The 13,531-nt window shown below is 44.7% G+C and overlaps 1 protein-coding gene across 5 annotated transcripts in view; it reads left to right on the forward strand.

Annotated features, from left to right (window-relative positions):
* aff3 (AF4/FMR2 family, member 3) overlaps positions 1-13,297 on the forward strand; it is a 28,433-nt gene extending 15,136 nt beyond the window's left edge. For 2 of the 5 annotated variants that reach the window (XM_050049277.1, XM_050049278.1), the window contains exons 7-19: positions 1,209-1,243; positions 3,064-3,253; positions 6,635-8,638; positions 8,860-8,987; positions 9,106-9,271; positions 9,365-9,468; positions 9,567-9,630; positions 10,480-10,616; positions 10,701-10,772; positions 10,887-10,980; positions 11,077-11,126; positions 11,233-11,438; positions 12,481-13,297. In XM_050049277.1, the coding sequence (XP_049905234.1) occupies positions 1,209-1,243; positions 3,064-3,253; positions 6,635-8,638; positions 8,860-8,987; positions 9,106-9,271; positions 9,365-9,468; positions 9,567-9,630; positions 10,480-10,616; positions 10,701-10,772; positions 10,887-10,980; positions 11,077-11,126; positions 11,233-11,438; positions 12,481-12,602 (3,372 nt within the window). In that variant the 3' untranslated portion in view covers positions 12,603-13,297. Of the gene's footprint in view, positions 1-1,208; positions 1,244-3,063; positions 3,254-3,275; positions 3,418-6,634; positions 8,639-8,859; positions 8,988-9,105; positions 9,272-9,364; positions 9,469-9,566; positions 9,631-10,479; positions 10,617-10,700; positions 10,773-10,886; positions 10,981-11,076; positions 11,131-11,187; positions 11,439-12,480 lie in introns of those variants that run through there. The other 3 variants (XM_050049279.1, XM_050049280.1, XM_050049281.1) reach the window with 3 other exon arrangements.
* The last annotated feature ends 234 nt before the right edge of the window (positions 13,298-13,531 follow it).

A 13,531-nucleotide genomic window follows, 5' to 3' on the forward strand; every position in this document is an offset into this window, starting at 1 on the left:
GTTAATGATAATAACATTAGTAAGATAAGATAAGATACGGTAAGACAAGATAAGACACAATAAGATACGACAAGACAAGACACGATACAATAAGATACAATAAGATAAGAGAAGATAAGATAAGATGAGACAAGATAAGACACAATAAGATACGATAAGACAAGACAAGATATGACAAGATACGATAGGATAAGATACGTTAAGACAAGAGAAGATATGGTAAGATAAGATAAGACAAGATGAGATAAGATGAGACAAGATAGGACACAATAAGATACGACAAGACAAGATACGATAGGATAAGATACGATAAGACAAGACAAGATACGACAAGGTACGATAGGATAAGATACGATAAGATATGGTAAGATAAGATAAGACAAGATGAGATAAGATGAGACAAGGTAAGACAATAAGTTAAGAAAAGACAAGACAAGATCTAGAATCTATATCAGCATCTCATCCTCACCTGTGTGGTTTTTTTTCTGGTTTTGTTGACTGCACTTTTCTTTGTTCGCTGTGATCATCTTAATTTTAAGTTTGTACAAGTTATAGTAAGTTGATTCCTTTTCATTAATACATTTATTTGACGTATTTTTAGATCTCAGCGAATCTTTTGTCAGCTGTCAGACAAGTTAACCAGGCCCAGCCTCAGCCTCTCTGTGACTTTTAGTTTGTTTCCTGCACTACATGATGTAACGTTGTTTTTCGTATATGTACTACTGGATGATGCATGTTTTAGTTTTGTAAAATAGCTGTTTCTTATGTGCCAGATGTTTGGCATGACACCAAAATAATAACTAAGTAGGTTTGACCTCAGCTGGATTTATCTTCCTGCTATCGTACAGCCAGACAACGTGAGAAACCAGAAAGAGAAAGTGTAAGACAAAGCAAAACAGACCATGACTGGATTGTTTGGCAGCTCCTGCTGAACGATGCCTGTTTTCTGGTAGTGTTTAATGGTGTGCGTGCGCGTGCACACACACACACACACACACACACACACTCAGAGTCTGGCACAACCGCCACATAGTTAAGACTGTTTCTTGCTACCAGGGCACAAAATAACTTTTTTTGTGTTTATTTTGTGCCCTGCTTGCTACTAAAGATATTATGACAGCTGAGGTAACACACTGAGTGTAACAAGCTGTTTTCTGCACTGCTCCTGTGGATGATATCTCTCTGTTTTGTGTTTTGTGTCCCTGAAGGCAACTCATGAGTCAGCTTCCTGGGATGGACTCAGGTACTTGATTACAAATATCATGTGTGCATACTGTGGATATGGACTTTGGATGTTTGTCTGTTAACAAAAGTTAAAGGTGGGACGGGCAGAAATCTGAAAAGGCAAAATAAAATGAAAAAAATTAAAATACACCCTCCTCCTGCAGCTCTAAGCCCCTCCTACCAGACGATGACGGGCATGTACACGAGTTTTATACAGTAACCCAGTGTTTCCCATACATTGATTTATTTTATCTTATTTCATGGTACAGCTGCACCACAAATGAGACAAGCGTTACCTCTCTCCGTGACAGCCTACCAGCTCTGAACCGTAATTGGGAACACGCTGGCCTATTAACATTAAATTAGCTTGGCTCGTTATTAGCTGGTAACTAGATTCTAGCGATCAACCACTCTACAGAAGGAAGGATGGCTAGGCGTTTGGGTGCCGTTCACAACAATGCCTTTATTGCAGTCTTCATCACAAAACCATAAACATGATTTTCTCATGAGGTTGAAAAGCTCAGTTTGAGCTTATCTAGACACTTAATTCTGCTGACTAACATCTCTCTTTGCCGCCTGCCATCTTCACCAAGACACCCAGAGAGAGCTGCTTCCCTCCACACGCACGTAACACACAAAGCACACGTCACACCCTCACAGGTTACCCACAAGGCCACCGCCCTTAAAACACAATTCACTCCACAGTCCCTACGCCTCGACTGCTTCTCCAAGAGAAAAGATGGCACTAGTTCGGAAGACAGATCTCGTGTTGGTGGCTCCAATGCAGCCAGCACAAACCCCCCAGCACTGGGTATCACAGCAGGCTGGCAGCCAGTGGTAGCATTGGGTCTAAACTGGGTAACAGCAGCAACAGAAAGTTTGTGGTCAGGAGTTGGGGCTGTCCAGTCTCCTGTAGCTGGGGTCTGTCTCTGGAGCAGCCAATCTCCTCCTTGTGAGGTGGTCTGTAGCTGCGAGGAGTAAGGCCGACACACTGTAATTTGAGGCTCTTGCTAACGTTAGCTACATAGAAGTGAACCTGAAGCTGCAGCTGTGAGCCTTTGGCTGCAGGTAGTAGAAGGCTAAACTCTTAGCAACATTTTTTATCCATCTCTGAAATGCTTTGCTGATAATGATGTGTTTTTTTCTTTTATTGTCTGACTCTCTTTTAGACTTTGTTTTTGAAGAGAGTCTAAGGGTGCTTTCAGACCTAGAGTTGTCTTGCTTTGGTCTGAATCAGGGACTCATTTTGTTATAAAGTTGTATAATTGTCTAGAGTTGGTTCGTGTTCTCACGGCAGCATTTACAAGCGGACCAGATCAAAAAAAAAAATCCAGGAAGTAAACAAAACATTGAAGAAGAGTACACTTGCAAGATAAATGTGACACTTTCTAATGTCACAATGGAGGGACAACTACGCAGGTTGATTGCTGTGTTCACACCTGCCCAAACAAACCACACTCAGGGAGTAAACAAACTTGAGTTCAATTGAACCGAACCAAAGTCAATAGGAATACCATCTCTCTAAAACAATCTGTGATTGGTCAAAGTCTTCTGTCAAGGGCTAGATTTTCTAAAGCCTGGAAACAGAGCCAAGAGGAGGTGTGGAAATCTAGCTTTCTCTCAGTCCACTCGAACTACAATATGCTCAAAGTTTATTATTGAAATTTTGCCCAACAACACCAAAATTAAACTGCCTACCTCAGCTTTATAATGTGTGAATAACAACAACATCTGTCTGCCTTTGAATGTGTGTGTCTATGTATGTGTGTGTATGTGCTCAACTGGGTTGTGTTCGTATGCTGACCCCTCTCTGATGTTTGTGTGTGTGTTGACTGACAGCCTGTCAGCACAGCGAGCGCACACACATGGCAGGCGGGTGAGACATTCCAGCTCGGACTCCTCGGGCTCCGACTCCTCCGCCGAGTCAGGCAGCAGCAGCCTTCACTCCCGGAGCCCCAGCCGGAGCCCAGACGTTCACCCCGATCCTGCATCGCCTGTCACTGCGCCCCCACACCGCAACAGCAAGGAGGTACCAACACTGAGCCACAACCTCCTATCTCCTCTTCTCCATGCCTCGTCTGTCTGTCTCCTCCTCTGGTTGTGTGCCCTCAGGGGTGAAGTCTCTACAGGGAGTGGTGGCCTCGAGGTAGTTGACGGCAGGTGTGGGGAGGGACAGAGGAATGAGGAATGCATGTGAGTTGGAGAGGAGGAGGAGGAGGAGGGTGAGGGGCAGAGGTAGCTTTGGGAATTAGTGCCTGGGTGTCATGTCAACAAGCCCAGTCTTAAAGAGGAAAGCCCTCGGGAGGTGGAAGTCACCAAGACTGGAGGTTGTGTTGACATCAGCGACTAGAGTTACCTTTGCCTTCAAAACAACAGTGCACACAGAGAATGTGGACTACTTGCATATCATTATCTTAGACAAATAATGAATGGTGAATGGGCGACTTAGTGCTGAGGTGTAGAGGTATGACGGCCGTTCGGAGGTGTGGGGCATTGTGGGGGTTGAGATGTGTGCTATGTGGGGAATGAAGGGGAAACCTGCTCCTCTTTTATGAATGGAAGGCCCTGTACGACATAGAGGACTGTATTACTAAACACGCACTACATCGGGCCCCTATGGAGGGAGAGGGAGTGGAGTGTGTGTTTGGGGTTGGGGTTGGGGTTGGGGGGGGGGGTGTGCACGCCATGTGTTTTTCATTTACGTAGACTGTTTAAATGTCTCCCAAGGAAGAGATGGGGGTTGGCGTTATGGAAGCAGCAAATCTGGAGTTCCAGGTAGTGAGAGAAAGAGGGAGGGACAGAAGAGAAGGAGGGAGGGCAGTCGAGACGGTACAAGAGATGCAGTGTCTTCTCTGGAAAGAGGGCGAGGGATGTGGGGAGGGGGGGTCACTGTTTGACTTGAGGAGTAGAGGTTTAATTTAGTTCCTGGTCAGCGACGGGAGAAAAGAGAGAACGCCAGGGAGAGAAAGGAGTTTGCTCTCCAGATGTGAGTATCCTCTTTGGGCTTTTTTTTTTTTACATTTAAGTAGAAACGCCTGCTTTCTCTTGTGTTCGTCTCATTTTTGGTTACCAAGCCAGTTGTTAAGTAAACAGTAAGTGAGTCATTTGGCATAATTGGATGGGGGTTGAGCTACTGTAAGCACAGATGTGCACTGTGGGACGGAGGTTATAGTGTCAGTAGGAATTTTTAGTTAAAGAAAACTTTTTGAGCATGAGTCATAAAATCAGTCTTGTGTTTTTGGAGTTTTAATGAGAGCTGAGTCAGTGAGGTATTTAAGTGCATGTTGTGCATTTTAAATGATTATGTTGCAGTGTGAGACTGATGTTATATGTGCCATTCCTCACATGATTAAATGTGTCTGCTTGCACCTTGTCATCTCTTTACTAGTAAAGACAATGATGTGTGTACAGTGATGGAATTTGATGTACAGTTTTATGTACTTGTACTTTCCTTGAGTATTTCCTTTTTCTGCTGCTTCACACTTCTACTTCAACACTTTTATGTGTATATTTTTAGAGCAGGGCTGGCCAAACTACGGCCCGCGGCCTGCTGCCTGCTGCCTGCTGCCTGTTTGTAAATGGCCCAGGGCAAATTTTTAAAAACAAACTAATAGCCAAGTTTAAACATGATGTCACTGTCATCTTAAACAACTAGGCTACTACTAACAAGTCCTGCCAATGTACTTTTTAATTTAAACACTAGCTTTTGCTACTTCGCCCACCAGGGGTTGGCAACCTTAACTATTAAAAGAGCCGTTACTGACCAAAAACAGAAAAAAGAAAATCTGTCTGGAGCCGCAGAACAAATTTAAATGAGGGTAACAGCCTGTTAAATCTAAATTAGCCCATCAACATTACAAACAGGTCAAAATAAGCATTCATTTATATGATTTACTACAAGGTGGCTACTCTGCAGTGGGCTCTCTATCATTATTTAACACTTTAACTTTGCAGTGTTGGTAGTGAAAGCAAATCTACCTGTCACAACTCTATTAATCCTGTATTTTCCTGTATTTTTTATTCTCCAAGACTTTTCCTTTTTTGGATTTTAAAACCATAGCTAGCCTTGTGAGGAAGACTCCAGTGGAGTGTGCTGCAGAGTCGCAGGTTTCCTACCCCTGTCACCTACAGTGATTGATTACTAGTTGAGAAAAACATTTACCTCAGTAAACATGGTGTCAAACCTGAAAAGATGGATAGAGAAATTCTTTTTGTAATATGGTGGCACACCAATAATCTACTGTAATGTCAGACGTTAAACTGTTTGGTAGTGTTGCATAGTAATTTTGATAGAAAATGATTTTTTCTATGGCAAAAATAGAAACGTGGATTATCTTGCTGTGTAACTGGTTGAAAACTATGTTTTTACTACTGTTTGGCCAATGATTTTTCTGTATATATGTCAAATTTGGCTTCCCCTGAGCTTAGGAGCATTTCTTAAACCATCAGGAAAACACAGGTCGGGCACTAAGTGTTACTCTTGTACCTACTCTGTGTCAACTTTAAGGGTACGGAGGCAGGTTGCATCTGAAGATGCTAAGTGACCATAACCACCACTGTATCTTACAAGAAATCCTGAGTTTGGGGCTGATGTTTATCAGTCTAGATTGTTTTGGAGTGAGTTGCAGAGTGATATCGCCTTAGAGATGTCTGCCTTCTCTTCAGTATAATGGAACTAGACAGCACTCTTTTGGTGCTTAAAGCGCCATAAAAATACATTTTAAAAACTCAAATGTTACCGGTTACTCAAGTTAATCCAGAGACCTTTTTGTGAGACCAGACCTTGTGGTTCGGTAAAAAGAACTATTTTCTTTGTACAAAACGACACCCACCAACTGTATCACCGCGAGGAAAAGCATGCATCTACTGCCAGTTCACCTAGCACCACTGAGCTAGCTAAGAGCTCAGCTGAGGAGTTCACATCTTGAACTGTCAAAAGAACGAGCCTCTTGTACATGAGTTGCTGCACGCTCCCTTCTGTGCGGTGATACGGTTGGTGGATGTAGTTCGGTAGAAAGAAAATAGTTCCCACATGAAACTGCGCACAACAAGGTCTGTGGATTATCTTGAGTAACCAGGTCATGATTTCTGGAAAGAGACATTGCTGTAGAGTTTTTTAAATGTATCTTTTGGCGCGTTGAGCACCACAAGCTGAGTGCCATCTAGTTCCATTATATTAGAGAGAAGGCAGACATCTCTACAGCTGATATCTCCAACACTCTGCAACTCACACTGAAACAATCTAGTCTGATATATTAAGAGGAAAAATATGTGTTTTTGATTAGGGGTTGAACTGTCCCTTTAAGAAAAAGTGCAAGCTGGCCTTCCCCCGCCACTGTACCTGCATGTGTGAAGCTTCACTAATAAAGGACTGATATTTGACATTTGTTTCTCTCTCTGTGTTTTCAAGCCTGATCACCCCTCTGCAACCCAGTGGCAGTTGGATAAATGGCTGCAGAAGCCCCACAAAAAATCTGCCAGCAGTGACCAGGATCCCTCCCAGAGCTTTCCAGGACGCCCTCCCTCTCCCCACACACAGAGAGCGCCATCTCCAGCCAGGTCCTGGGACTGCAATCAGGAATACAGCCCAAGTCAAAGCCCTATCCCGAGCCCACAGTTCAATTACAGCCACAACAGCCCCCTCCCTAGCCCTGGTTACAGCTACTGCCCTAGCCCCAGCCCATTCCCCAGCACCTGCCCCAGTCCTAGCCCAAGCCCGAGGCGCAGCCCTATCCTCAGTCCAGTTCCAAGTGTTTGCCCAAGTCCGTGTGGCAGCCCGAGAGCCAGCCGTAGCCCTAGTCCAATACCTAGAGACCCTCCAAGAAGCCCTAGTCCAAGCCTACCTGCTCCTTCCAGGGTTCGGCACCACCCTGAGGTTCAGACAACACAACCTGGTCTAGCAACTAACCCCAACAGGACAAAACACAGGTCATGGATTACCCCACTGCCTAACAGCGACACTCAGAGCAGGCCTACAAATAGCGCTCATCCTCAGCCAACTCATCAGCACAGACTCAAGACTCGACCCACACACGACCAAGACCAAAACAAACCCAAGAACTCTGCTGTTTTAAACTCTAACCAGAGTCACAGCCACAAATCTAGACCCAAGCCTACCTTTCAACCAAGTTCTAAACAGCCCTCCGAGACCCCCAAACCCAAACACACATCGCATTTTGAGCAAATCCAGAGTAGCAGATCCAACCACAACTCCAACCACAAGCGCAGGCTTACGTTTCAGTCCAGCTCACAGCAAAGCCCCACACGAGCAAAGCACTTAGCTCCCACTGCTCGTGAAACCAACTCTGGTCATAGTTCTCATTCCCAATCTCCCTCTAAAGCTGTTACTAATCCTAACACTGGGTTGAACTCTAGATCTAACCCTAGCTTAAAACCCAGGGCCAAGCCTTCGGAGGCTGCAGCACCAACTCCTGTGCATGTTAACCATACAAAAAAGCCACAGAAGAACCCCCAGTTTAAGGAGCAGGAGGTGGAACGCAGAGGAGATCATCTGAGTCAAGCTGACGGGAGAAAACACGAGAGGAAAGAGGACAGGCATCGGGAGAAACAACAAGGGAAACAGGAGAGAAAGGAAGACAGGAGGCTGGCGGAGGAGCAGCTACTGAGACGTCCCTGGATCCAGAGTTCTGCGGAAGAAGAGGAGGAGGAGGAGGAAGAGGAGGGAGAGATAGAGAGGCAGAGACAGAGAGAGGAGACAGCAAGAGGGGAAAGCAGGAGGAGGAGGGAGCAGCAGCACAGACTCGAATGGCAAACAGTGCAGGCCAAGCAGAGACTGCCCACCAACACCGAGCGACACCGCCTGCAAGACGACTCACACCACCAGGGGAGGACAAAGAAGGCAGGGAGGAGTGAGGAGGAAAGAGAGCTACAGCGAGACCCGTCACCTCCCCTGTCACGTTCCCCAACTCCTCACAAACCATCCTCCTCCTCACCCTCCACCTCTTCCTCTTCAGACTCAGACTCAGAATCTGAATGCCAGGCTCCGGTCACCAAAGTTCCAGCAGACTCTACCTCTCACAAGAGACTCCCCAGGAGAGGGCAACCAGGCCCAGGGAGGTCTGATGCCAACAGACCGAAGGCGGTCTACCCAAGAGGACCCGCTTCAGGTAACCCCAGTGAGATCCAGCAGAGTGAGGGGAAGCAAAAACTCTACACCCTGGTCCCGTTTGGTCGAGGTGAAAAAGCCACAGCGCCTTCCCAGCGAGGACTTCGAAATCTGGTGGTGCAAATAGACCTCTGTCTTCTCAAGAGGGTTCCGGACAGCACTACTAGTTCCCCTGTTAAAAAGCCCTCCTCTTCTTCCTCTTCATCAAACAAGGACAAGCAAAAAGAGGCTATGAAACACCTGTACGTCCCCGAGACTGTGACTAAAGACGGCAAAAGGAAACGCAAGGTAAACAACGTATATATTCGCTTTTCTTCCCTGCTGAATTTGATGTGTATCGGCATTGTTTTAAAGGTCCAGTGTGTTGGATTTAGAGGGTTGTGCTGGCAGAAATATAATATAATAAGTATGTTTTCTTTAGTGCATAATCACCTGAAAATAAGAATCGTTGTGGTTTCGTTACCTTAGAACACATTGATTCATGAATATGTGTGTTTGTGTGTGACCAGTTGGAGAATGGTGTGTCGCACAGAGAGAGCAAGAGGAGTATTCCTTATGCACCTGACCCCCCAGGCCGCACGGAGGCTTCATCTCACACAGCTGAGCAGAACTTTGTGATAGAGACCACACACAATGGGTAAAAAAAGACACCATTTTATGCCACACGTGCCGTCACACATCTGTGACAAGTGTTTTTATACTCGCACAAACCATATGATGTGTGTCTGTGTCAATGTACATGTGTGTACTTGCAGATACTTGGAGGAGTACTTGGACAGCAAGAGACCATTGTCTCCGCTGTCCCCGCTGTCCCCGCTGTCCAACAGCCCTGAGTCCACCAAGCCACCCCCTAAAACGAAGACCTCAGAGCAGCATCACATCCACAAGAACAGAGATAAGAATAGAGACTCTGCTGTGAAGGTGATACAAAAAAATACTTTCTAGATCATTCCAGCTCCATTCCTCCCTGCTTTTTGGATGATTTCATCTCTTTTTCTTCACCTGTGCTCTCAGCCCAAGATGGAGGTGGAGTGTGTAAAAGTGTCCAGACAGCCCCAACCACCATCTGAGTCCTGGGGCCCTGCAGGACACAGAGGGACTGTGCCAAACCATGAAACGTGAGCCGACGCTGTTTTATGTTTGTTAGATACAGACTCACCAGACACCTGTCTGTGACTGCACTGCACTTATTCTTCTGTGTTTCTGTCCATCTTAGTCCGCACCATGCTGAGTACTACTTACACGAAGCTAAAAGGATGAAGCATCGTGCAGATGCAATGGTGAGTTCTTCATTTTTGTCTGAATATAAATTATAAACAGTGAAGCAAAACTGGGATGTTGTACAGTCACCGGAGAAATGCTTTGACATTTAAGGGGAAATATGATTTGCTTGCTGTGTAGACATTGTATTTAAAGCCGACAACATTTTTGACCACTAGATGGCAGTGTGGGTTTCTATAAGGTAACAGTGGTCACAGGAGGTAGTGTTCAGGTTTTTTAAGGTCATGGAAGTCTTTTTGAGGACAGCTGCAGGAACATATGGTTCTTACTGTAAGCATTGACTAAGCATGGCACGGCATTAACAGCAAATTAATTTGGATCACTTCACATCCAGTCATCAAGGTAATCTTTCTGTCTTTATCATAATAGTGCAGTAAATGGGAACATCATCACCCGGAGATACTTAGCTGTTTTGGACATTCACTCATTTAACAGGATCCACATCAAGAACAGTTTTTCACCTATGGAAGCAGCTGTATTGGAACATCTAAGTCTAATTTAGTACTGTCTCCTCAGAATTTGAAATATCTTCCCAGGGAGAAACCAAAGTTCAAACCTAATATTTCCACTGTGCTGCCCACTACCCGGTCTAACATAGGGTAGGGCAGCAGACTTAACATGTGTGTATGAAGAAGAAGAGAAGAGCGGAGCCCCTCAGTTGTTAGAAAGCACCTTGCGTGACGAAGGGTTACCTCTTTTAAGGCTTAACACATCCTGGACAAATCCCCCAGAGCTGCAGACCTTCTTAGCCAATACCTGCTTGATTTTATCGCCTAACACTAAAATATTTAAGTATTCCCGTAACATTTACTCCCGTCTTTGCCTGTGTATTGATGTCTGACTTTCAGGTGGACAAGCTTGGCAAGGCTGTGAATTATGTTGACGCTGCTCTCTCCTTCATGGAGTGTGGGAAAGCGATGGAGGAAGGGCCTCTGGAGGCCAAGTCTCCGTATACCATGTACTCAGAGACAGTGGAGCTCATTAGGTGAGTTGCACAAAACAGATACAAGTCAAACAGACACATATACACGAGCTGCAGCTCCCATTGTTAACAGTCCTGTGTCTTAAGGTACGCAATGAGGCTGAAGAGCCACTCTGGCCCTGGAGCGAGACAGGAAGACAAACAGCTGGCGGTTCTGTGGTGCGTATGTCATTTCCTCTGTTTATGCCACATCTATCATCGCGCTGAAGGACCTAGATTTTGAGGATGATTTGTGGTCCGTCTGAGTGTTTTTAACTTTTGTGCTGTCCATAGTTTCCGATGCCTTGCCCTCCTTTACTGGCAAATGTTTCGTCTAAAGAAGGACCATGCACTGAAATACTCCAAAGTTCTGCTCGACTACTTCAAGGTATATCTAAAAATAATAATTCTAAGGTACCATTTACATCCGTAGAATGTAAACATTTGGGTTTGATTTCCTGCCTTGTTTATGGTGTCATCACAGAGTTCTCCCAAAGTGCCTTCTACACCACCCTGTTGGAGTGACTCTGGGAAGTAGGTGGATAGTGACTTTATATTCCAAGGTCTCTGTTTCATTCATTTTCATGTATTCCAGTCACTGATCACCACCACTCTGCTGCACGTGTGTTTTCACCTCCAGGAGTGCTGGAGGACCCCCGTCTTCACTCTCACCCAATGCAAAACACCTCAGCCGGGGTTCACACGGGGGCAGCGCCTTCCCTTCTCTCATAAGCATTCCTCAACGCATCCACCAGATGGCAGCAAATCACCTGAACATCACCAACAGTGTCCTGTACAGCTTTGAGTACTGGGAGGTGGCAGACAACCTTGCAAAGGAGAATAAAGGTAGACAGGGGCTTCTAATGCATGAGATTTGTGTACATAAAAAAAAGACACATATCTTTGTCATCCCAACTCATCTTTGCTGTGTATGCACGTATGCACCCCCCCCCTTCTCATAACAGATGAATTCCTGAAGTACTGCAGTGCATGAGGCTCAAGTAGATCAGTTTTTCTCTGAAGGGATTCCTTAAGACGTTTTCTTTTGTTTTGTTAGTTAGTTAGTGTTACTTAGTTAGTCAGTTAGTTCGTTAGTTAGTTAGGTCTATCTGTTGTTGTCACTTGGCATGGTTTCATTTTGTCTTTGTCCTGGTGTGTCCTGCCTGTGTGTGAGTGTCTCTCTTGGGTGGGTAGGAGGGATCCAACTTTCCGGAAGGTAGGCAGGAGTGAGATCCAGAGGGATGGATAGGAGTGATGGGGGGTTGTTATAGGCACCACAGAACCCCGTTTCTTTCACTGTTTTCATGAATACTGTCTACTTCTGTGCAGAACCCAATGGACACTTTAAATTTTACCAGAAGTCACTTTTTGATTGTGACCATCCAGTTTTGGATCACTCAACTTTCCAAAGCTGCGCTCTTCCAGCCCCTTTACAATTAATGATTGCTCTGTGGTTTTATGTAACGTCTTTCCAGTCAGTTATTGGCAAGGTATTTCATGTCAGTGTTATACTTAAGTACCAAACTTAAGGTGCTTTGTTCAACTGGCCCATGGATCTTAAGATGTCAGGTAGAAAGGTGAGCACACATTAGCAGGTGCTGGGCTAGCAAGCTGCTGAACAGCACAGGAGAAACCCTGGTTTGTAACATGAAACTTCTTTATTCTGTGTTTCTACTGGTTTTAATCACTGGGTTTTACAGAGGAGGAGACCTCTGTGGATAATTTGACTCCTGGTAAAAACCTCCTGAACAAAGAACACTGAAATAATTCTAACCAGGAGAAGCTTCAACTGGTTGCAATCTTCTATTCTCACTGCTTGATGCCACTAAATCCAATGAAATCTTATATACACTATCTTTAAGAGCACTGTCTTCCTTTTTCATTACAGAGTTCTTCAACTACTTGAACACTCTCTCTGGGCCATTGACTCTTCACAGTAGCATCGCTCACGCTGTCCAATACACTAGACAGGCTCTTCAGTGGATACGCATTAGTGCCAAACTTAACTAACAAGGAGAGGATTTACTGTAACCTGCCCACTGGATCTCCAGGCCTCATTTGGAGGAGACAAAACTCTGGATCTCTATGCAGCTGACAGGACAGCACTAATATCTACTGAGCTGTGGAGGAAATCCCACGGAGCCTGATCATCCTCATAGGATGCTGGGGTGCTTTACTGTGTGCGAAGCCTTCTGAAGGAGCGATCCGTTAACTTCTCACAGATGAACTACCTTCCTCCACCTCATTGGATTCATCTGAACAGTCATGTGTGCTATGGATGTGAAGTCTATGATCATTTGCCAAATGTCCCACAGTGACAGAAACAGGACTCTCATACTGTTGTATGTGCAATTTCACATGTGAATCCTTTTTCGTAATTATCCAGTGGACTGTTTGTCTGGGGCCAAAACAGGAGAAGATGACCGATTCAATTGTAAACCACTTTCTCCAAAGTCGGAAACATTTCTGAATCTTTTTCTAATGAAGGTTTTAAAGGTTTTGAATCTCTGATGTTTCTACTTTTATGTGTTTTTACTGTGCAATATCTGTTTTTGAGAAAAAAAAGAGAACAAAGCCCAGTGAAAAGATGTTGGTGAGTCTAGTTGCCAACATTCAAGGTCCCTTTTATGCAAAGTGTATTTCTGTCCCTGTTTTGAGTGTGGGATGATGTAATTTAATGAATAATGAAGTTGAAGAGGTCTCTCACTTCTTGTTACGTGTTCTGTCTTGGGTCTGGTTCTGCATTTTTAATTTCGAGTTCATTACAGCACAAGTGGCACAGGTAACACAGCATCACTATAGAGGTAACAATCTCTAATGCAGGTTATTTTTCAGGTTTTAAATGAAGGATTACACGTCATCTGTGGGTCAAGACATTCTTCAAATCATCAGCCTATTAAACCCATTAAAAAAAATCAGGGTGTTTTGTTTAACCCTGA

The sequence above is a fragment of the Epinephelus moara genome, chromosome 7, assembly GCF_006386435.1.
Source record: "Epinephelus moara isolate mb chromosome 7, YSFRI_EMoa_1.0, whole genome shotgun sequence".
In the NCBI taxonomy this organism is placed as follows: domain Eukaryota; kingdom Metazoa; phylum Chordata; class Actinopteri; order Perciformes; family Serranidae; genus Epinephelus; species Epinephelus moara.